General features: G+C 45.9%; 1 protein-coding gene across 4 annotated transcripts in view; it reads right to left on the bottom strand.

Moving 5' to 3' along the window:
• Nucleotides 1–24,636, bottom strand: part of RCSD1 (RCSD domain containing 1) — a 70,584-nt gene extending 45,948 nt beyond the window's left edge. The window contains exons 1-2 of one of the 4 annotated variants that reach the window (XM_039521544.1): nt 24,390–24,636; nt 22,678–22,772 (exon numbers count right to left, since the gene is read on the bottom strand). In XM_039521544.1, the coding sequence (XP_039377478.1) occupies nt 22,678–22,761 (84 nt within the window). In that variant the 5' untranslated portion in view covers nt 22,762–22,772; nt 24,390–24,636. Of the gene's footprint in view, nt 1–6,435; nt 6,607–22,677; nt 22,773–23,978; nt 24,145–24,389 lie in introns of those variants that run through there. The other 3 variants (XM_039521540.1, XM_039521532.1, XM_039521562.1) reach the window with 3 other exon arrangements.
• Nucleotides 24,637–24,693: the final 57 nt, after the last annotated feature.

The following is a 24,693-nucleotide window of genomic DNA, read 5'->3' as shown; positions in this document are numbered from 1 at the left end:
GAGTGACAATGGTGATTCAAAATGGTGTAGTATCCTTTTAATTGAGTCAGTGCAGAATCAATGCACCAGTATGGGTCTGGGGCATGGTGCTACTGGAAGTGTTGTCTCAGGTGAAATGTAGAACTGTAGTACTTTGTGGCATGCAAGATCTCATAACATTTTCATAGGAGCAAGATAGTGATCTCAGGTATCCTAGCCAAATTTCAACATTTGTAATTATATTCTGCCTACTAAAATTCCATCTGCAGTTTCAGTTGGAGATGGTATTGTTTTTTCACTTCATGTTCTAAACTATTTAATGTGGCTATGTTGTATTGAATAGCTTCTACATTACAGTAGTTGAGAGTCTTAGCATTTCACAGTGTGGGACAGTGTGTGATCATCCACTGTGTTTAGAAAGCACTTTGCCCATCTAGATCACCTTTAATCCAAGGAAATCAAAGTACTAATATTAAACAAATTCTGTTGCAAAGGCAACTATGGTATTATCCCGAACAGCCCACAGGTGGTGGACAGCACAGCCACTGAGTTACCTTTTTCAACACCTGTTAGTCAATTACAAGGACAACCAGAGAGTTGCTTGTGACAAGACATGCTCTGATCAAGAACCATAATGTTGTTACTTAAACAGCATTTTTGTTGCTACTTAGAACAATAGTTCTAAAACTGGAGACTATTGTCCAAAGGACAAGTACCACCATGGAATTACCTTGTACAACGTCAGTGCACTTCCTTCCAATTGTAAAGACTGCCATGAAGCTAAAGCTGGAGAAACCTCTTCCTTTGTTCAGTAGAGGACACCCATAGTTATTTTATAGTATATTTACCAAGGGCCAAATTCTGCTCCGTTACACCCATTAAATCCTTTCAGTGAAGCTATATGCATGTAAGTGAAAATAATTTGGTCCAGTTCTATTTAGTTGACAATATCAAGAAAGATAACCCTGTTGCAATTCCTGCTGGCAGTATTATTGCATCACTATGTTGCCCGTGCTGGCAATAAGATTTTACAAAGATATAGGCTGGAAAATTTCCTTGGATGAGGCTCCTAGCTGGTGGATCAGTTGGGCCCTGCATTGATTGACTTTGGAAGGCCTTGGACTAATAGCGAGAGATGAGACTAAATAATGACTCAGTAATATATCCCAAGTAACTAAGTAAAAATAGCCCTTCTTAAACAATATACATGCTCTCTGTGGACCAAATTCCACCCTAGCTTAAGCAGGCAGTGTTCACATTGCAGAAAATGGAAGATCTCCCATCATCTCAGTGCTGAATGTGGTTGTCCTCAAGTCACATCTGCTGACTTGACAGACCAGAACAAGCTTTCACTCTGCAGAGCTAAGGCAGCTGCGAGAGAGTGAGCTGGCCCTGTCATTAGAATAGACTCTTACGTTCTGCATACACAGTCTTTATTATTGCTGGAGATCCCAGATTGCAGGGCTGGTAGTTCAAACGTCCTCCCCCACTGCCTCATGCACTCAACTGTCATTGGAATTGTGAAGCAAGAACACAGGATCTCACACACATACGCACGCCTTCCCCCAACTATCATTGGAATTGTGACTTGCACACACGGGATCATCCAAGGGGAAACAATTTTGCACTATTTGACAAAATTACAGACTGATGCCCTAGTTAGCACTGATCCCATCACTTCCATGAGGAAGGGTCACAGGATTTCCTAGACCCACATGAACAGTATGGATAAAGCAAGCTGACTTTTCCCCTTCTCCACTCTCCAGACACACAGGTGCCTGGAATGTGGTGAGCTGATGTACTCACTCACTAAAGGAAGTGTATTATGCTGCTCAACTGCAACACTTTCAGCCTATTAAAAAGTGGTGATGGGCTGGGGAAGAGTGACTTGTCCAATCCTTGGCTCAGGAGGCTGATAGGATTATACAGGGGCTGGTTGGAAAACAATAATTTTGTTTTGTGAAAAATAAAACCCCTGTGGTTTAAAAAATTGCTGTAGTTTCTCATCAGAATGAAAACGAGACTTTTAGGGTATGTCTACACTTTGAGCCGAGTTTGTAATTCCCAATTCAAGGAGACATACCTGTACTAGCTCTAATTGAGCTAGTGCACTAAAAATAAAATGTAGCCAGCAGAGGGTGAGCGCCAGGAGGGACTAGCCACCCTGGGTACATGCCTCATGTCTCGGATGAGAGTGTACTCAGGGTGTCAAGCCCCTTCTGCTGTTCACGCAGTGGCTACGCTCTATTTTTAGCATGCTAGCTTTGATAGAGCTAGCATGGGTATATCTTCTTGAGCTGGGAATTACATCCCCACTTTGAAATGTAAACATGCCCTAAGAGTACCACCAGCCAGAATAACCAATAGCCTAGTGGTTAGAGCAATCATCTGAGCTGCAGGAAACCCACATTCAAGTCCTTGCTCTACCTGATGTGAATAATTATTAGTAGGGACACAATAATTGCTTCTGCAGTGGTGTTGGGGCTTGGGGAGCAGGCTTTAGCTCCCTGGATTTTTAGTATTATATAGTAATGATAGACTAGAGCTCAGCGCTATGCTCTGTCGCAGTCTGTCTGAATATGCTGTTAAATAGGAAGGTAAGTCTGTCTGTATTCCTTTCAGAGGGAGCCGTTGTGTTGGACTCTGATGATGAGTCTGACAGCTCATGAGGGAGGAAAGGGGACCAGAGGGCTGAGAGAATCTTCCTTCCACTCCTCTGCTTCTCCCCACTATCTCACCTATTGGGACCAGGGTACAGGCCACCATGGGTTCTTGTGGCAGTAGCAGAAGTAAGGAGTTGATGTCATTCTCACACTCAATGCCCTGCCTATTATCAGGTGAGGACCCATAGCCCAGCAGCTCCTGTACATGCCTCCTGTGGAGGATGCCCCAAAGCAGAGAGAACACAGGCTGTGGGACAGGGAACCCATTCAGTACATAGCCACAGAAATGAAGTGGCTAAATGAACTACCAAAGGAGCAGAGTACATTTTTGCTCTCCTCCCTGGCAAAATGAGAACCCATCAGAAGTCAGCTTCCTGGAGGGAGATAGGAATACAGACACCAACAGGAGGAGAAATGAAGCCTGCTGAGGGATACAGAGAAGGGAGAGGTAAATGTCTCCAAAATAAAGTTGTCAGCTGCATTCCTACTGTTCAGAGAAAATAAGAACCACTTTTCACCTTCGTCTAGAAAACAAACTGAAGCTCAGAAACTTGGATTGCTTCCGCCTGCCTTATTTGTAACTTTCACGTGCCTCTGTGCTACCAGTCTCCAGCATGAGGGTGGCAAGGAAAATGCCATAACAATAATCTACTTAACCAACAGTAGGAGGTAGTTCCACAAGAGGCCTAATCTCACAAGGTTTCCAGCTGAGTTTCATAAAGCTCAGAGGCTCTTACAGTTCCCAAAATGCATTTGAACTTGAGGCTGCTTATTCAGACCAAATGCCAAACCTTCTAAGGTAATTACAAACTAACAGGGCTGCATGTTTCCCCTACTCCCAATTCTGTGGGTCCTGGGGAGAAAATATAGTGAATGTTCTCCTGAGAGAAGTTTGGCTTTCAGTATTGCTAACCCCAAGTGTTTTACATTTTAGTTCTTTTTATTTGCAGTCTGCAGGTGGAGCCTTTTAGGATTCACACTTTCAAGCTTTAGTCTGTAGCCATGAAGGCTAGACGCTTATTTTTAAAAAATGAAAGATGATTTTTTTTAGGTTAAACCTAACTCCAGGAGCAGGGGCATTAAGAAAAACAAAATATCATGAAACTCACAGTAAAACCATAGGAACTGGCAACCTTGGACTTTGCTGTATTCTCCCTTACTTGGGGTGCTAACCCATCTTTGTTTGTAAAACAGCTGACCTAACTAAATGCTCAGTATGTTCCTGATGGCAGACTGGATAAGATTCTAGCTACAAAACACAAAGAAAAACAGCAGCAATAAAACCACACAAGGCAAGTGAGCCCTGGCTATTTTTCTTCTAAAGGTTCTGGAGATCTGATGGAAATGGCATTCATTTGGAGGTAGCCCATCTCATTCTGTAGTGCTGGTAATCATCATCTGTCCCATTAGCGTGAAGAGCTTGCCAATTATACCAGCTACAGAGCACATAACTGCTCTGCACTCTACAACTGAAGCAAACTGCCTGGCAAAGGGGGAAAATGACAGAACTTCTTGTTCCTGTTGCACCGATGCATGAAGCATGGATCCTGCAGACAAAAGTCTGTATCTACCACTATATTCTGACCCAGCTGTCTGCGAAATGCTCTAATGAGGGAGAAGCAGACTGAGAAGGGACCTGGGAATTCCTGAATCTTTGAGCCTACCTCTGCCGCTGGCTTCATATGTGGCCTAATACCTGTGTACAATATTAACTTCTCTTCCAGTGGTTTGAGAGACTAAATTAATGATTTGTGAAATGTTTTTGAAGATGAAAGGTGCTGTTAAATGTTAAATATAATAACTAAAAGGAGATGTGATGGTCTACAAATGGTTGGAGCAAGTAAAAATGTAGGCAGGACAATAATTTATGGTGGTAAAAAGGAGATAGCTAGGAGTAATGGGAAAAATCAAGAGAAGGAAAATCTTAGATTAAATCTGAGGAAGAACTTCCTGATAATGAGATCTAGTAGGCCCTGTGTATCTCCCAAAGGAGGTGGAAGCCACATTTCTTGTGACCTTTAAAACACAACTGCATGAAACACTAGAAAATACATCGTCCGTGCTGGTGGAGAATGGATTAGATGCGACCTAATGTCTGCTCCCGCTCTAAGTATTAGTCTGCCCGTAAGCATGTGATTTCCTGCATGGTAAGTACTTTTTATATTAGATTTTCTATTAGCCCCTGAATTTCACGAGTGTCTGGCTTTATAGCTTTATATATTTTCATAGTTTCCTAGCAGGCTGAGAATCACCCCTGGATAACCTTTAGTCTGTTTCTTTCGCTTATGAGACAAACAACAAAGCCCCTTCTCAGACAGAAGACATCACAGGATGCTGTACAATGAAAGACGATAAAACTAACTGTAACTTAAGGACAGTTGATGACCCAGGCTTGGCTCTATCAAATCCACAACCCCATAGGAATCCACTTAATTTGTGACTCCTGCAACATGGCTCATCTTGAGTTGGTGTGATCACTGCTTGATTCTGCTCCACACATAAAACCTGGGTGACCAAAGGTCTGACTGCCTTTTGAGGACTTTCTACTGAAGGTGCCTGCTCTTTAACCCGTGCCCTTAGGGCATCCCAGCAGGCAGAGGAGCTGGTTTAGCAACTAGGAGTTATCAGAACTCCCAAGGTGAGCTGCACAGTGGAAATATTCAGAGAAAAATTATGGAGATGCCTAAGGAACACTGTTCCCTATTCTTGCTGTGTGTCTCCTGTGCTCAGAGCCACTTCACCACTAGGACTGGGGCCTAATGCAAAACTTATTTCCCCAGAAAGAATACAATAAGGTACTTAGCAAGATCTGTAATTGCAGAAGAATGAATGAGAAAATCTTTTGTCAGTGTTAGAATTGTCAAAACTTCAAATCTCTCTATATTCTATGCCCTAATTAATAACAATAAATAATACTTTGCTCTTCTATGGCAACTTTCATCTAAGTCTCTCAAAGTGCTTTAAAAACTCTAGTGAATTCAGCCTCATACCATCCCTGGGAGCTAGGGGAGCACTATCACCCCCATTTTGCATTAATGGAAACTCAGGCACAGAGGGGTGAAGCCCTGTGCTCAAGGTCATGCTGCAAGTCAGTGGCAGGGTTTGGAATAAAACTCTGGAATCCTGACCCATATCTCTGTACTCCCACCATCAGACCATGCTCCCTGTGTTCTCTGGGACAAGATTGGGGGTGCAATGAAAAGTACAAGAATTCTTAAATATATGGTATGAATTTTTTTTGCATAAACAAGGTTTCTTATGTCCACTGCTTCCTGAGTAAAAAATCTCTGATTTCGACAATGAAAGTGAGATTGCAAGATCCACAAGGTACAGAAGGAACATTGGGGTCTAAAATAAAGGACATTCCTGCAAAGGGGCAGCTGAGATGTATGGCTACTACTACCCCAATGAAGCCTGAAGTTTCAGCTCTATCGGCTAGTTCCTCCTCCTGTGCCCAGTTTTATAACTGAGTGTTTGAATCATGCTTCAAAATGATGCAGGCCCTTGAAGGTTACTGCCTTCTTCAACTCAGGGGAAGAGGCTCAAAAATGAATGATACTCCACACTCCTCCCCTATATTCACATGCTCTCTTCTTCTATCCCTCCCCCCCAACTTTAGAATAACTCTGTACATGAAGTTCCAAGGGGTCATTTACAGTTTAATACAGCAAATTAAAATTATTACCTGCACCTAGTGGGAAAGTGCCATGTAAAGGTGGAGCTAATTCAATCTGAACTGCTGGGGCAAGCAAGTCAGCAAAGAAACGCGCGGCTACTGAAATAAAATTTTTACCTCCATATCCTGCAAGTGAGGGGTGTCCTCAGGACAGTCGTTCTTCCCCACCCTTTCCCCACTTAGCTGTGGAAAGTTTCTGCCCAGTCAGAGTAAGAACACACTGCTGAGCAGCGTATAATATCCAAGCCCCAGCTCAGCTTGAGAACTGACAGAGCCCAGTGAGCAGCCCTGCACTAGAGAACAAGGAAGGAGGGAGGGTGGTTGAGAGGAAGGGAGGGTGGGGAGTGGTGGGGGAGGCAAAGCAATCAGAGTTTAAATTTAGACACAAATCTAAACAGATACTGTCCTTCCCAGAGTGCAGGGCTCAAGAGAAAGCTAGCTGCAAACTCTGCCCAAACATGGGGGCACTAAGTGTGTATTTCCTCTGTATCTCTCCCTTTCTTTCTCTTCTGTCCATACTCCCACCATAATTTTCTTTTTTCTTTTCTTTTCTTTCTTCTTCTTCTTCCTACATCTGCATTCTTCCCCTCTTCTGTTTGTTGTTATTCTCCCTCTCTGGATCTGCAGAATTTTCCTTCTTGCTGTATTTGTGGTTCTTTTCCTTTTGCTGCAGCCATTCCTTCTGTCTTTTTCTTCTCCTCTTTCAACGTCTGACCTTTTTAATCTGTAGCGGGTGAGAAGATTTTAACTGACACTTGGGATGGGCATGGGGAACATAAGAGGAGCAGATATCATATCATTATTATTTGTAAGGATGAAGGCTTCACAGTGGTAGGTACTGTACAAACACAGAATAAAAAGATGGTCCCAACTGGAGATGTAAATTGCTAAGTCTGAAACAGGATTGACTTTTTCCACTTCCAGTCTTTTTTTTTTCACCACTTAGCCAGATGTGCTAATTCAGGACGCTACTTTTCTCAGTAAAGACTTGAGCACTGACAAATAAAGCTACAATTGTGGTGGTAAAGCTGTTTTTGTTTTTGGTAGATGCACAGGATTTAGGGTATGTCTACACTGGCAGAGTTACAGCGCTGGCACTTACAGTGCCACTCAGAGAGCGCTGAAGGGAAACCACTGTTGTGTGTTCACACTGTCAGCTGCCCACACAATAGTATGTTCACACTTGCAGCAGTATTCAGAGCGGTGCACTCTGGGCAGCTATCCCACCAAGCATCTCTTCCTCTTCTGCTGCTAAGAGTTGTGGAAAGGCTTAGGGGGTCATGGGGCATCCTGGGTCCTGTCCCAATGCCCCATGATGCATTACTTTGCATCCCAGCAATCCCTGTGCTTCTGCCCATGTTTGGCGCCATCTTTCAATGGTTTGCATACAGCACGCTCTGCCTCTTCAGTCTGCAGGAGTGGATCCCAAACTGTTGACCAGTATGCTGCTTGCTCTGACTAACACGTCACGAATGGCAGTGGAGTTATTCCTTAAACTACAAAAGCAGGAGGAGTGTAACATTGATCTCGCCACGTGTACTAGTTATGACACAAGAGTGCTTGTGGCATTCACAGAGGTGCTGACCACAGTGGAGCACCACTTTTGGGCTTGGGAAACATGCACTGAGTGGTGGGATCACATCGTCATGCACGTCTAGCATGATGAGCAGTTGCTGCAGAACTTTTGAATGAGGAAAGCCACATTCATGGGACTGTGGGATGAGCTTGTCCCAGCCCTGCGGCACAAGGACACAAGAATGAGAACTGCCCTGCTGCTGGAAAAGCGTGTGGCGATTGCATTGAGGAAGATGGCTACTCCAGACTGCAACCGATCGGTCACTAACCAGTTCGGAGTGGGAGAATCGACCGTTGGACTCGTGTTGACAGAAGTGTGCAGGGACTTTAATCACATCCTGCTCCAAAAGATCCTGACTCTGGGCAATGTGCATGACATTGTGGATAGCTTTGCACAAATGGGCTTCCCTAGCTGTGGAGGGGCGATAGATGGCATGCATATTCCAATTCTGGCACCAGACCACCTAGCCACTGAATACATTAATCGGAAGAGGTTTTTCTCAATGGTTCTCTAGGCAATTGTGGATCACCGTGGGCATTTCACAGACATTAACGCAGGCTGGTCCGGAAAGGTGCATGACACATGCGTATTTTGGAACACTGGCCTGTTCAAGAAGCTGCAAGTAGGGACTTTCTTCCCGGACCAGAAGATCACCATAGGGGAAGTCAAAATGCACATTGTGATCCTGGGAGACCCCGCCTACCCCTTAATGCCGTGCTTATGAAGCCATACCCAGGGCAACTTGACAGCAGCAAGGAGCGGTTCAACAACAGGCTGAGCAAGGGCAGAATGACTGTTGAGTGTGCTTTTGGCCGTTTAAAGGCCGGTGGCGCTGCCTATATGGGAAGTTGGATTTGGCCAATGACAATATTCCTATGTTTATAGCCGCGTGCTGTACACTCCATAATATTTGTGAAGGGAAGGGTGAAAGCTTCACTCAGGACTGGAACGCTGAGGCTCAGTGCCTGGAGGCTGAATTTGAACAGTCAGAAAGCAGGGGTATTAGAGGGGCTCAGCACAGAGCCATAAGGATCAGGAATGCCTTGAGGCAGCAATTTGAAGCTGAAAGCCACTAATATTTGTTGCTATGCTCAGGAGTGTAATGCTAGGAGGTGATTGTGATTGGTGCAGATGATGCAATATGAAGGTTTAGATAACTGTGTGTTGCTTTGTAGGGCTCTGTTTGCTTTCAATTTATAGAATAAAAATTGCTTTCAAACCAACACAATTCTTTTATTAAAAAACAGCAACCGGAGGAGAATATCAAACAAAAAAACACATCAGCACTAAGGGGGATGGGGGAAGGGGAAGGGAAGGGAAGGTCCCAGGAGGAGGTGGGGTCCCGGGATGGCTAAAGATTTGTGTATGTCCAGGGATCATATCCAACCTTCTCTTCTGGAGTACAGTGCAGCGGGCACTGTACTTCAGCAGGGCCAAACTGTAGAGGGATGGGGGGTTGAGTGCTGTGGGTACTGGGAGTCTGCAGGGCTGGACTGTGATGGGGGAGGAGTGGAATGCCGCAAGCACAGACTGGAGCCTGGAGGTTGATAAGAGTGTGTTGGCAGTGTCTGAGAGGTGCATGGGAAAGAGTTTTGCGACAGCAGCTGCAGGGGAGGGCTGGGCGCAGAGCTGCTTGGTTTACAGTGCTAGTATCGCCTGGAGCATGTCCGCTTGGAGCTCCATAATGTTTAAGAGCCGCTCTGTGGCTTAATTTCTGGTATGCTGCATTCTCCTTTCAGTCCCTCTTCTTGCTGTCCCGCCACTCCTTCAATTCCTGTTTTTCGGCGGCAGAGTGCATCATAACATCACGCAGAAAGTCCTCCTTAGTTCTTCGTGGCCGCTTTCTAATTCTGCGCAGCCATTCAACCGGCGATAATAAAGAGGGAGGCTGGGCTCCCAAGGTCATCTCTGTCAAGCCAAAATGCAACATTTTACAGAAGCAGTATTGTTGATTCAGTGATTTAAACACAGCCAGTATTCACATACCTGTCACTAACTGGCTGACCCCAGGCAAGCACACATGAGCCACAAGACCCCCAAAATGGTGAGTAGCTGCAGGGGCAGGGTAAATCAGTGTTCCTGGACCCTACTGTACACTGGGCATGTGGCTCTTGGGCAGAGCCAGCTCTTGCGGGGAGGGGGAGAGGGCAGGAACGCTGATAATCATTCCTGTCCCCACATTTTCCACAGTCTGTGTTCATTATGGAAGATAACTCACTTCTGAGGGTGAGCAGAGAATCAAGGGAGGGTCTTCTCTAAGACTGCAGCTTCTGCCCTGGCCCTTATGCAGCTCCAATGTGTGCAGCAATGGTCCTCCTCCTAGCCCCCTGTGACGGCACAGTGGCGCAGGAAAGTTACCATTAATGGGGCAAGAAACAAAGAAGCTCTGCCAAAGAACCTGCGGCAGCACATTGCCCAGTATCTCCATAAGAGTTTCCGGGAGATCTCTGAGGCAGATTCCCGTGAAGTGAGGGAGTCAATCAACAGCCTGTTCTGCTGCTCAGACTAGGCATGTGGTGGTACATGCATCATACAGACACAACCCTGCTTTCTGAAACCCTCCTGCTCCCAACAACTTGCTTCAGCGATTCCCAAAATCAAATCCACTTACCAGACAGAGGCAGCAGGTCCAGACCCAACCTTGCCTATGATGAGTGGCTTACACTGCAGTCTGCCCCAGGGTGCGGGGGCTAGATGGTGACTGGCAGTAGCCCATGACTGAGGCAAGATCGGAATAGAGGGTTGGGGGTTCCCCTGGGTGGGGAGACCCTGAAACTGTGGGGGCATTGCCAGGGGCAGCACGCCAAAGATAAGGGGCACTGGGTCCTGGGAGGGACATGGGGGCCTGTGGCAGCGGGACACCGGCCTGTAGAGGGTGCTCCAGTGGCTGGAAGAGCTAATTCCCGAGATAATCAGCAGGAGGCGCCGCAGGGGTGAGTCCCACATCGCTACATATATCGTGAAATCTCTCCATAGGTATCGTAATTCCTATGGTTGGAGCGCAGCTAGGAATGGACAGCCTCCTCTCCTCAAATGTCGATGAGGTCAAGCAGCTCGGCATTGCTCCAAGCGGGGGATCGTCTGGTGAGTGGAGCAGGCATGGCCACCTGGAAAGATGTGCTGAGACCACTGCACACATCACCGAGCAAACAGGAAGGAATGTACGGGGTGGGGATGACGGTTGGTCACCTGAGGGCAGGGCAGTAGAATTCAAACCGATGACCAGAAAGGCAAGAACAGGTATTGTGGGACACCTCCCAGAGGCCAATCGTAGCGCTGTAATTGACCAGGGTGTCTACACTGGCACTGCGGTGCTGTACCCTCAGTACAGAAAGCTGTACGCCTCTCATTGGGGTGTTTTTTTTTTTACAGTGCTGCAACTACATAGTTTCTGTGCACTAAGCAGCTTGGCACTGTGTACACCTCGGGAGTTACAACACAGAAAGCTGTTTTACTGTGTAGAAACTTGCAAGTGTAGACAGGGCCTAAGTTAGGAAGAATTAAACCACAAGAGCATTTTGCTAAGGTCTTGCTTTCCATACAGATCACAGAAATGTCAACTAAACAAATGCTCATCATGCCTGTTTTAGCAGCCCTCAGGCACGTGCTCCACCCACAGAATGTTGATCCCCATTTACAGAGATCAGTGCAGAGGATCAGATCCCCACCTATGGGGAGGAGTGCAGAGGAATTTGGAAAGACTTTTTTTTTTTTTTGGTCAATTGCAGGGTCTCCATCCTCCAGAGCTGGGAAGTGACACAACCCACTGGACAGTCCTGTTTCATAACTCTGCCTCCAGGACAGGTGAAAGAAGATTTAAAAGTATTTTCTGAAAGCCAGGTTCCAGATTTAAACCTGACCCTCCTCATGGTTGTGGTGATATTAGCCACCTAGATGCCATCAAAGCATAACTATATGGCCCTACAGCATACTTATGTCTTGCCCTATTAAAGCGACTGTTTTGCATACAAACCCTATTATTGTTTAGCAGATCCTGGAATAAAATAAACTTAAGTCATGATATTTTTACCTCTTAATTGCAATATTGATGTGTTCTAGGCTACTCTGTGACTCAGAGTATGTATACACTGCAATGTAAGCCCAGGGTTTGAACTCAAGATTGAACCTAATACTACTTCCATCCATACACAATCTGACCCAGAGTTCCAGGACTCCATGGAGGTGGAGGGTCCAAGCCTGAGTCAAACCAGGACCAGGGTTCAAACCCTATTGCTTTGCAGTGTAGATGCAGCCTCATTGGACTTGTGTTCTGGGCAGGGGCGGCTCTAGAAATCGGGCTGCCCCAAGCAGCGCGGAGCGCTGCGCCGCCCTTCCCCGGTCCCGTGGCGGGTCCCCTCTTCCCGCGGCTCCGGTTGAGCTCCTGCCGGCATGCCTGCGGCAGGTCCACCGGAGCCCGGGACGAGCGGACCTGCCGCAGTCATGCCTGCGGGAGCTCAACCGGAGCCGCGGGAAGACGGGACCCGCCGCAGTCATGCCTGCGGCAGATCCGCTCGTCCCGGGCTCCGGTGGACCTGCCGCAGGCATGCCGGCGGGAGCTCAACCGGAGCCAAATGCCGCCCCCCGGGAAACGGCCGCCCCAAGCGCCTGCTTGGCGCGCTGGTGTCTAGAGCCGCCCCTGGTTCTGGGAGCCACCAAAAGTATGTCATAATCCTATAGGCCAACTTTCTTTCTCTTGCTAAGACAGTCAAATTTTCCCACACTTCACCATGAACAAAAGGCTAGAGCAGGAGGGTATTAGGAAGTCTGCAATATGATTGGTTGGACTCAGATCTGCATACAGCAATTTGAATGCTGGAACCTCAGGTTCAGGCCCAGGTTAGAAAATTCTTAACCTGGGGTTGACAATCAATGTAGATGCTCAAGCCCTGGGCTCTGTAACTCAAGGTCTGCTGAATCGAGTTCCACTAACCCTAAGTTTACATTGCAATGTAGACATATCCTCAGCTCCCATCCAGCAAAAAGCTCTCAGAATGGTTGCTGGAATTGTCATGGGCTGGTCCCAAATCTTGCAACTCAGTGGATAGTTAAAAAATCAGCCCCGGTTTGTTTTATGACTTGATTTGAGTTTTCAAGTCATGGCACTGTCAGCGTGTGATAATACTTGCACAGATGCAGTGGAAAGACCCAGGACCAGATCCTGGGGAGTGCCTGGCAAACAGCTGACCCAGGAACAAGGGTGTGCAAAGCATCAGCCCCAACCTGCACTGTACATTCTTTGGACAAAGTAGAGGATCTGGCTTACAGTTGTTCCAACATGATTATTTGATCCTGATACAAATATAAAAAAATAGCAGCCATACTGTTTCACTGTCACTTCAGACAGCAACATACCTACAGGTATTAGTAGCTTAAACTCTAGATATAATAATACTTAGTTCTTTTATAGTGCTTTTCATCAATAGATCTCAAAGCACATTCCAAAGAGGAAAATATCATTCACAACAAATACACATCACTTCAATAACATACCCAAACCATACAGCCATACACTAGCAACTGTAAATGCAGGGGGGATTGGTGCCATGTGCAAAATGCATTGGCGGTCTCTAGTCACTAGGTAGTCAACAGTGTGACAAGGTCTGTGGTATTAAGTGGTTCCTGATGAACAAAAGATTAACTCCAGCTCTGCTTCCCCCTTCCTTTGCACAGGTGGTATGGGGGAAGTGCTAAAACAGAGGCTGCTTGGAAGTCAGGGAGGAGAAAGCCCATGGGAAGGTATGTCTCCACCCAACAGAGGGAACAGGACTGGGTTGCAGCAAATGTTTTCTGATTATTTTAATATATTTTAGTTTCTTCATGCAAATACTGCTTCTATCCTTCCAGAGTAAATATAGAGGGAAGAGACTCTACTAACTAAAACTGGCTATTGGCTGCTGAACCATTCCCTTAGCTCACACCTCCACATCACAACAAACCACTAATGCTACAACTGGAAGCCTCAGCAAAGAGACTAAGAATTGAACAGGATGTTGAGACTCAACTCCCCTTTTACTCCTAAATGGTCCCTTAAGTTGGCACATGCTTGCAACTTGCAACTTAAGTTGGTCCCTTAAGTTACCATTGATGGGGGAATGTAGGGGGGCACTTTGGCTGTTCTTGCTGTACCCGTTCTGGTGATAGCAAGAGGACTTAATCCTCCATGGATTTCAATGTGACATCTTTCGCCTGGGTTTGTTGCTGATATGTCTGTCCAATAACAGGCCTTCAAAAACCACACTTCTCACTTAAATGTAACAATTGCTTCATCTAACTGAGGCTCTATTTCAGCATTATTCTTTTCTGGTTTGAGGGGGTTGTGTATTGCAAGAGGGTGTTTTTCTTCTTCACAAAACAGGGAGCGGAAGTTGCCAGCTGAGGTCTATGAAAAAGGAAACTGTTAGGCAAAGATAGTATCACTTCAGCCGTATTTTCAAATGAAGATAGCTGCAGCTGCCCAGTATCAAGTCTTTACTTTGTTTGCCTGCTGTAGTTATCACTGCAACAAACTATCACTCCACAAGGCAAATAAGCCCTTCTCTGATTTTCCTACAAACAGGATTCCCAAACAGCAGTTTAAATGCAATTGAGCATAGTCCAGCATCTTCAGTATGACAAAAAGAGGTTTTTCTTCTTGAAGAAGCAGAATATGAACATGTAGAATCCTGGCGGATGTTGAAGTCTCAAGACTGGAAAATGTGAAGTATGAGCTTGTTCTAGAATCCCTTGTGTAAATGGAGGTTTCTGGACCAAAAACCACTAGAAAACCTGAGCCAAACTAGCCACATTATTTAATTCTGTAAAATCTTTTGGGAAGGGCAATTATCGGCTGTAGGGTAGGGGAAGGCAAGAGGAATTGTGTGCCTTTACATACTGCGTGTGTGAAGAGGCTGACAAGTGAAAGATAACCTTGTGTGCACCTATCTGCCACATTGTGTATCTATTTGGTTATGGTTCTTCTCAGGGTACAGTAGTGTCCACAGGTCTGTCTGATGTGTTTGTATATAGAAAGGAACATGTGAATCTTTCTGTTTCTATTCTGTTCAGCAGAAAAAAATCTAGCTGTCGCAAGTGACATGAAATCAGACTCTGGTGAAGAGGGGTTAGAAAATAATGTTGATGTGGTCCATTTGGGCTTTGTAGCTTCCCAGCTGATCAATACCACAGTGGGAGAAGGTCAGCCCAGAAAGCTCACTTAAGGCCAAATTACTGCTGTTCCTGTAGGAGTGCACAAAATGTGGGGGAAAGGGCAGAGGGCACAAGGAGCTCCTTCCTACCCTCCCAGCACACCCATGGAGGAGGCAGCATAATTAGCCTAGCTGTGCTCAGGAACACTTAGCACAGTGTTTGCTGGCCTCTTGGGATTTTGGTTATTAACCCTTGAGAGGAGCTCAGATACTGTGATGATGGGTACCATTATAAGAACCTGGACAGATAGATGATATGCAGGGAAATGACAATTCTGTGTTCAGAGACTACTGAAGAAGGAAAGCATTTACATTTGGAGTGTATCTGTGAGACCATGTGACTCAGCTGTGTTTGTGCAGCTATTTCATTTGAGTGTGTCTGTGAGGGCATTTAGTCTGGGCGTATGTTTGTGAGAGTGGTGAATTATTGTCGGGGATAAAGGGTATCTGTGTGATGAATTTAGGAAGATGTTTGTTAGGATTTGTAGAAGCATTCAATACAGGACTGTGTTTTTGTATTTGGCTGGCTATACACACCACTTGTCAGCAATGATGTTAGTAAGCAGTTGTGGCCAAGTTTCCTTCTGAATCTCTCCTGTTCCAACCCAAACGTTTAAGTCTCAGCAGAAGAAAAGGCGATAGTGCAGCCACGGAAGAGACTGCTTTTCATAGCTTAATCAACTCTAAAAGCCAACATCCTGTTTGTATGTAGGGGTTGTACATCAGCTCCTGTAACCCTTCTGTGACAATGGCAAGTTGACAGGAAGCAAATGTGAACAGCCTTTTCATATGGGACCCTCGCTTTTTTAACCCTATGTCCTGCTAACTGTGTCCTGAAATATCTCTTCCCCACTCACCCCTCCAAACCCTTTCCCATCCCTGACCAGTAAACTAACAGTACAAGCTCCAAACCTCACCCTCCTCTTCAGGGAGTTATCTGCAGGAAATGAAGTCAGCTGGAACGCTTTGTACTATTGACGTTTTTGCTCTATTTCTGCAGCTGCACTTAAGCACATTTGAACACACACAAACCCAGCACTAACCCATTGCTCAGGATATCCAGGACCTGCTGGAATTGATGGGAGAGGGGCAATTAAGGCCCTGTCACCACTGGAACTCAAATCAAATTAAGGAAGTTTAAATTTGAGCTAAACATGATTCCAGCTAACCTGATTCCTAACACAGTCTGACTGGCCCAAGAGTGCAGGACTTTACTGAGTTTGTAGCCTTATACAAAATAGCTAACGGATGGATCCTAACCCCGTGAGCGTTTCAAACCTACTTGTGAGCTAGGCTGTAATATGATTGTCAGGCGGTATCTACTAACACGTTGGTTCTTCTATGCAGAGGTTAGCACTGTGTAACCAGATTAGCCAGTCCTTCCTAACTCTCAAGTCCCTGTGAAGAATCATATCCCCAGAATAGGGTGACCAGATGTCCCATTTTTATAGGGACAGTCCCGTTTTTGGGGACTTTCTCTTATATAGGCGCCTATTACCCCCCACCCCCGTCCCGTTTTTTTCACAGTTGCTATCTGGTCACCCTACCTTAGAATGTACTAGGAACACAGGAATTGCCCTACTGACAATACTTGATAGGGAATATTTCACCATATGAAAATAAATCCACAGTTGTCTGCTTTGGTCCTAGAAACAGTATTACATTGAAAGATGTCTTTTCCAACAGCATTGCACTCACTAACACCAGACAAAGCCTCAGTACTTGGTGGGAAAGAGTGACATTGTGACACTTCCCAGAGGTACCCAGGGCTGTGAGGCACCTCGCTACCACCCGCCCTTAGCGTGAAGAAGCCTTGTCTGTGTCTCCCAGGGGTCAGGTCCCCAACTCCACCAGCGATAGGCAACACAAGCACTCCCTTTTCAGCAAACGTGGGCTCCGCTGTTCTTTATGAATGCTAGCAATAGGCACACTCCGTCCATTGAGCATTCCCCTGCAGTGTCCAGCCCTTATCCACTGAAGGGGTGGTCAACCTGAGCCTGAGAAGGAGCCAGAATTTACCACTATACTTTACCAAAGAGCCACAGTAATATGCCAGCAACACTCCATCAGTTCCCACCACCCCTGCTCCCAGTGCCTCCCGCCCACCAGCAGCCCCACCCATCGATCAACGCCTCCTCCTCCTCCCTCCCAAGCAGCTGTTTCATGGCATGCTGGAGACTGGGGCGGGGGGCAAGCGAGGGCACTGCAGGCACAGGGGAGGGGGCGGGAAGGGGTGGAGTGAGGGCAGGGCCTGTGGCAGAGCCAGCAGTTGAGCAGTGAGCAACCCCCCCCAATACATTGGAAAGTTGGCGCTTTTAGCTCCAGCCCTGGAGTCGGTGCCTATACAAGGAGCCACATATTAACTTCTGAAGAGCTGCATGTGGCTCCAAAGCCATAGGTTGGCCACCCCTGCTGACTGGACACACACAGAATTATCAGATCCTCTGTTCCCAAAGGAACAGTACACACAGCTTACCAGTTACACCTTAGAACACAACTCTGCTGAAAACACAGCCCTTAGATTTTATAGGGAAAGCAAGTATAAGTTTATTTAACAAAGAACAGAGATTCAAATGATAGCAAACAGAAGTACTGGAAACAAAAGGGTTACATATAAAATACATTCATAACACGCATTCTAGAGCCTCAACTCGGCTAACAAGATGCCCTCTTGTCTGATAAGGTACTGCTTACCCCAACATCCTTCTCACAGCATTTACCAACCAGTAGCTGAGACCCTCTTTTCATGAGACCAAGCCCCACTGGCAGCTTGTCATCCCCAGATGAAGGAAGCCAGGATGTCTTTCTGCATCCCTAGGTATACTAGACCAGTCCTTTGTTCTTCACCTTTAAAACAGGGTCCCATCTCCCTGCTGTTTGCCCTTTTTTTCCCTTCTGAAGTCTCAGCAATCTCGTCATTAGCACTTTACTCAGTATGCTAATAGACTTCTATTGTAAGACCCACAATACGCTATGGTCACCTAGGGGGACAAATGTTTCTCACCTCCTGTCTGGTGGAGTCTGTCTTAAGGTACGCTATGTTTGGGTGACCTGTTTTTAACTACACGGCCTTAAGAACATAGTTTCTAATATATATACATATCTCCTTACATAATATCCACACATACATTTTACAAAAATTATGATGACCATTGTGGCACAAGCGTTCAGGAGAAACCCTACGTGACAGTCTTTAGTGAACTAGTATGTGAATACTAGACCTGGGGATTCTTGTAACCTTTATGCATCCCTGTACCCTCTGCCAATTGGCATCAGGAGGTCCTTGCGTCACAGACACACCAAACTGCCACTACTGTCTCTTACAGCACCTACATTTCTTGGGAGATCTCCCATTTCAGAACTGATTCAGCTCATGTCCATGTAGCATTAGAGAACAAAGAGAATGGGAGCACAAAGTGGTTAGGTTGCAAACATGTGCCATACTGTACAAATGCAGTCACTGGACAAGCTCACCACTGGCACAAAACTCATCCTGTCACTGGCCATGGCAAAACTGTTCCAAGTAGAATAAATCACCAGTTTAATATACAGAAAGGCTTAATTTAGATATCATTTAAAAAAATACAGTCAGAGCCCAGTAGCTGGGCTAATCTATGTATATTGGTACCAGATGTCAGCATGTCTCTGAATTTGGTGCTGTCAGGTCCAATTTCCAGTGGACAAACACCAACATCACAGAAACCGCAATCAGAACTGGCCTCTTTTTTGGCTGTTTCAACAGAGAGGCCAAGAACTGATTGGACCTTGGAGATTGAACCACATGCTCAGTCCCCTGAGATGGCCCCTCCTCCAGGAGAGGGTTTGGGGCACATAAGTACGGAACTGTGAGGAGGAAGTTTGTAATGCCATTACCCGTGCTATGACTCTTGTAAGGATAAAGACGACTTCAGCCTCTCTGACTGTCAAGCTGTCATTTTTAACCAGCACTAAATTCACTTTAAAAAATGCTTAAAAAGCATATCACTGGAAGTTCTGTAAATTAAACACACACTGTTTGAATTGGGACCTTTTCCTGAAAAATAAATACAGGCTTATAGTTCTAACATGCAATGTTCTTATGTTGCAATGTTTAGGGTAAGTTTATGCAATTTCCTATTTGTAACAGAACAGGAATTGGCTGATCTGTTGGGGTGGACACCTGACAAACATTTTTAGTAACAAATTTGCATGGAGGGTCTCATGTGGCTTTGAGTGGCTGGTACTTCAAAGCCTTGAATACTTTAGCTTTCTGACAGCACTGTATCAGAAGGTCAATCTTTTCTGTGGTACATAGCGGAAAAGTGGCTTTAATCTCTTTGCTTGTCACTTGAATGCACAGAGTTGGCTGAGCTCACAGACTGACCATTATCAGGCAGAGATTGCATAGCCCTCAACAAGAGTTAGCCAGACAAAGAAAGGGTCCTGTTCATGGAGAGACTATATGATCTAGACAGGAAGCTTGGCCCAGCTCACAGCTAGACTGTGGTATCTGAAGAGAGTACTAGTCTAGCCCACAGAAAGACTAAGAGCTGGCTCAGTGCAGAGATGGACTGTTATCTGCAGAGAGGGCTGGTTGTTCCCATAGACAGACCAGGTAGGATGGAAAGAGATCTTGCCCGGCTTATAGCTAGACTATTCTATCCAGAGATAGACAAGGCCCAAGCCCAGCCTCTGGAAAGAAACCAAGACTAATTCACTAACAATGTTATCTGGACAGAGGGATGGCTGAGCCCCGAGGGGAGTAGATTATCTGGACAGAGGGCTGGACCAGCCCATGGAAAGACTGTACTGCATAGTTGTTATTTTTACCAAGTGGGTAAGGATGTGAGTTAAAAAGAGAAGTAGCAGTTGGCAGTGTTCCCTCAACCTCATTATGCAAGGGCTTTGGAACCCCAAGCTCCTTGTGGAGCAAGAAGAAGAGCCCTTCTCCTTTCTCGAAGAAATATTTGAGGAAGCGAGAGAAGCCCAGATGATTTATTTCCAATGAGCTGTTGATCTGAACTGGCTGGGGTTGAGGGTGCTAATGAGGCATCAACTAGCACCGCAGCCTCCTCTTCCTGATATTGGGACTATTGCCATTGCTTTGTGATACTTTCAGCAAACAAGCCGTCAGTAGGCTCACAGGGTGATTGTCGTTACCCACTGAGTGCCCAAAGTGGCTGCTCGTTAAGTGTCTGCCCCTAAGGCCAAAGTTCAGGATATTTTCCCAGCATTCTTCAGTCCAGTATACCTTGTCCAATACAGGACACTCAGCACTGTGCAAGTATGAACCCCATTGAGTCCAATGCACCAAACTGGTACATTCTGGAAGCACTGTTCAGCCTGGTAAACCCTATTAAGTTCAGCACGTCCAGCAAGTACTGTTCAGCCTGGTACACTCTGTTCAATCGGTACACTGTATTCAGCAATCTCTCATCCAGGGAAGATTCTACAGGCTCAGTCCATTAAATTAACTTCTGCAATTCAAACTACTAAAGCTGAAAGAATAGCACCCTCTTGTGACTAGTAGGGGGGAAGCAGAATGAACATTTAAAGTTTAAAGTAAGATAAACATTCAAAGAAACCTATAGATGGTTGTTGAAACTGTCATGTCAGGAGGATGCTCCAACATTGCCTTTTCCAGTTATTCCCCCTTTTTAAAGAATGATATAATTAACAATAGCTGCAGATTTTTATTGCACCATGGAGGATCCCTTTTCAGGATTCATAACGGCATTGGTAGCTTGTGAGAGCAATAGGATCCAACAGGGTCAGACGGCTGGGCACAAAACAATCCCTAGAAGTGTGTGTAAAATACATAATATACTTTACACACTTCTACTCCTGGGATAGTAGTGAAAGGTTCTTTTAAAAATACGGCTGTGGACTGTTTTCAATGGCACTTATCGCCAGACTGGCCCAGCACTTTTGTAACCAAACACCATGATTAATGGGAAGTTAGTAATTGTTACTTGTTGACACTACACTTTTTGTCTAATAATTGAAGTAATAAAACATAGTAGGCCTCCTTATTCTCCTCCTTGTATCGCCATTGTTTACCTTTTCCCTTCCTTTGCCCCATTTGTTCCATCTACTGTATCTTAGTTTTTTTCTTCCATTTTCTTCAGCTGTCTGGTTTCCCTCAATCTAATTTTTCTATAATATTTAATTGCTAACTCCCTCTTTCCTTCTTTCACTTACATTCCTCTCTTTCCCCTCTCTCTCTTTTTTCCCCTGTGGCGTTCTTTCCTCGTTCCACTGGTCTCCATTACTCCCTATCATTTCTTTCCTGTCCCAGTCACTCTCTCCCCTGTTCACTAACATTCTCTCCTCTTAGGCCCTTCTTTGTCCCCAATAACATTCCCTCACACACTCCTCCAGCTGTACTCCCCCGCCCATCAAGGCAGTGGAAGGGTGGCAAGGGAGTAATTAACTATTGTAGGTTCTTAGAGGACAGGATCACAGCAAGGATTAACAGAAGCAGACTCCTTCTGTGTGAGGGGGTAGTGGTATATCCATATACAATGGTGTGTATATTTTAACAATCAGTCAAATCTCAAAAAATAAAAAAATTGCTATTGTCTACCTTCCCCCATCCTTTATTGGGGCACACTTTTTTCAGTACTTCCTTCTCCCCCCCCCCCATCATGCATGCGGTCTTTTCCCCTTCAAAGTTTCCCTCCCTTTCTAAATATATCCTTCTGTTAATTGCTATTCTTTCTCCTTTCCTCTCATCTCCAGCTCCCTTTCCTCCCCTATTTTCTCCTTAGCCCCTTGCCCTGAAACTTAGCTTCCCCCACACCTTAAGCAAGGAGACTTGTGTGGCTCTCCCACTATTTTGGTGGGACCCCTAACAGCTGCTTGTGCAGCTAGAGTTGTTTCTCCCCTCAGTTCAGCTCCACACTCAATAGCTGTTCTCCTATGCTTTGGAGGGTTAGGAGACAGCACCAGCAGAATTTTGTAATCTGTCTCCCACAGGTCTCTCTCTCTCCCTCACGAAGCCAAGGAGGACAAAATAGTACGTGAGAATCTTTATTCTGCCTGCCTGAAACCACAGGATTGTAGTAAACAGACTGCCAAAGAATGTGGTAAAGTTCAAGGATCTGGTAAATTATCCACCAGTTGAAGTATTTAAATCAAGACTGGATGTCTTTTGCTAACAGTGATGACCTAGTTCAAGTACAAGTTTTTAGGACAGATGAAAGATTCACAGGGTGAAATTCTATGGCCTACATGATAGAGGAGTTCAGGACAGACGATCACAATTGTCTCTTCTGGATTTAAAATCTATGAAACAAAGTGTGTTGGGGACCTTCTGGGAGCAGCTATCTATCTAATTTAGGGTTTTATGCTGCCACCCATCACTGTAGTATTTCAGCACCTTCCATGTAAAATCAACAGCAACAGCAGAGTCTCTAGTGAACTTCATCTATTTTCTTGCACTTCATCCCTTTTTGGAGTCAGAACTCTGCTTGGGGGTAGTTTGGTTTTTGGGGGGTAGTTGGTAGGGGTTTACAAATAGAAACAGAGAGTCATGTTGTGAGCATCTTTTATGGTGGAAAGGCTTTCTCAAAGCAGGTTTTGCAACGTTTCCTAAAAATGGTCTGATTCTGGATTCACCTGATCTTCTCTAGACGTTTTCTCTGTAGCCAGATCCCATCGACTGAGAATGCTCTGTCCCCAGCTCTCACCTGCTTCATTCATGGTTTTGTGATCTGCATTGTTGTAAAGGAGTGCAGCTGTCACAGTAGTTCACAGAGCAAATTCAGTCTTTTATATAGCTGGGTTTGAACTATTAATTGATCTATTAAATGCCAACTGGGACTTGAATAGAGAGGAGAGAGGGAGGGAGTGTTCTGTTCTGTACTCAGATTACTCGGCCTACCTGTTTCAATGGTATGTTTGTACTGCAATTACAAGGTGTGAGTGCAGCTCAGCTAAATAAACCCCAGCTAGCTTTAATCTGGCTAGCTCAGGCCCCAAAGCAGTGAAGCCAAGAAACCTGGATAATCACCCATGGGGCTAGCACATGCTGAAGCATGCACGGCTGCAGCTTCACTGCTCTGGGACCCAAGCTAGCTAGATTAATGCTAGCTTTGGCATGTCTAATCAAGCTGCAATCACCTTTTGATTGTAATGTAGATATAACTAGAGTAGGAAGGTAGACTTCTCTCCAGTCTTTCAGAAAAAGTCAGAGAAAACAAGACTTGGCATTCCTGATATGTAATGCTGATTTTTAAAAACGGCTCCAGAGGTGATGCCACAATTACAGGCCAGTAAGCCTAAATTCACTACCATGTACATTGGTTGAAACTATAGTAAAGAACAGAATTATCAGACACATAGATGAACATGATATGTTGGGGAAGAGTCAATGTCTTTTGTAAAGGGAAATCATCCCTCACCAATCTATTAGAATTCCTTGAGGGGGAGCAACAAACTTGTGGACAAGGGTGATCCAGTGTTATCGAGTATACCAGGACTTTCAGAAAGCTTTTGACAAGGTCCCTCACCAAATGCTCTTAAGCAAAGTAGGCAGTCGAGGAATAAGAAGAAAGGCCCTCTCACTGATCACTAACGGGTTAAAAGATAGGAAACAAAGAGGAGAAATAAATGGTCAGTTTTCATAATGGAGAGAAGTAAATAGTGAAGTCTCCCAAGGATCTGTATTGGGACGAGTGTTGTTCAACAGATTCATAAATGATCTACAAAGGGAGTTAACAGGGAGGTGACAAAGTTTGCGGGTGATACAAGAGTATTCAAGAGGGCAGTCAGCTTTGGATTGAACTGTGAGTTACCAAGGGCTCTCACTAAACGGAGTTACTGGGAACAAAATAGCTTATCACATTTAATGTTGATAAACCCCAACGACACGTACAGACTGATGGGCTCCATCATCTGAAGGAGCTGTTAGCACTCACCAAGGGGAGCTCGCGGTCCCTGTTCGCTGAAAACGCCGCTCAGTGGAGCGAACAGAAACGCGAACCGGCTGCTCGGGACCATCAGGACAGGCACAGCCCGTGCAACAGCCCACAGCATAACGCCGCGCTCTACAGCCACGGTATCCAGGGGGCAGCCCGGGCCCCTGCTGGGGCCCCGCCCTGGCAACAGCAACACCTTCTCGCGGGGGCAGGGGGCTTGGGACTAACCTGGGGCGCTTCCAAGGGAGCCCCGGGCACCAAGCGCCCCCTGTTGCCCGGGTGCTGCAAGGAGAGGGAAGCGCGAACCGCACCAGCTCGCGCGCGCCGCCGCCCGGGGAGTCAGTGGCCTCCTGGCCGCACACCCGCCCCCCCCTTCTCCCACGTGACCAGTTTGTTTATGTTTTATCTCACCAGTCGCTTGGTTTGTGAGTGCCACTCACTCCGCCCCAATCCGCTTTAATCCCGCCTCCGCCCGCCCAGTGAGCGTTGTTATTGGAGGAGATTCCGAAGGGGGCGTTATTCATTGGCTGACATTTGAGTGACTCCTTCCGCCGCACAGAGCTGATGCGAGAATCGATTATGTTTACAACCGACGGACTTCGTGCCCATTCGCCCCGCCCTCTGACCGAGCTCATTGGCGGACATGAGAGGGCGGCGTGCGCCCATTGGCTGACAGCAGAATGACCACGCCAACTGACGTGGGTCTCCCATACCG

This window comes from Mauremys reevesii, linkage group 1 (assembly GCF_016161935.1).
Source record: "Mauremys reevesii isolate NIE-2019 linkage group 1, ASM1616193v1, whole genome shotgun sequence".
In the NCBI taxonomy this organism is placed as follows: domain Eukaryota; kingdom Metazoa; phylum Chordata; order Testudines; family Geoemydidae; genus Mauremys; species Mauremys reevesii.
The sequence above is the reverse complement of the archived record's forward strand: the minus strand, read 5'-3'. Positions and strand labels throughout refer to the sequence as shown.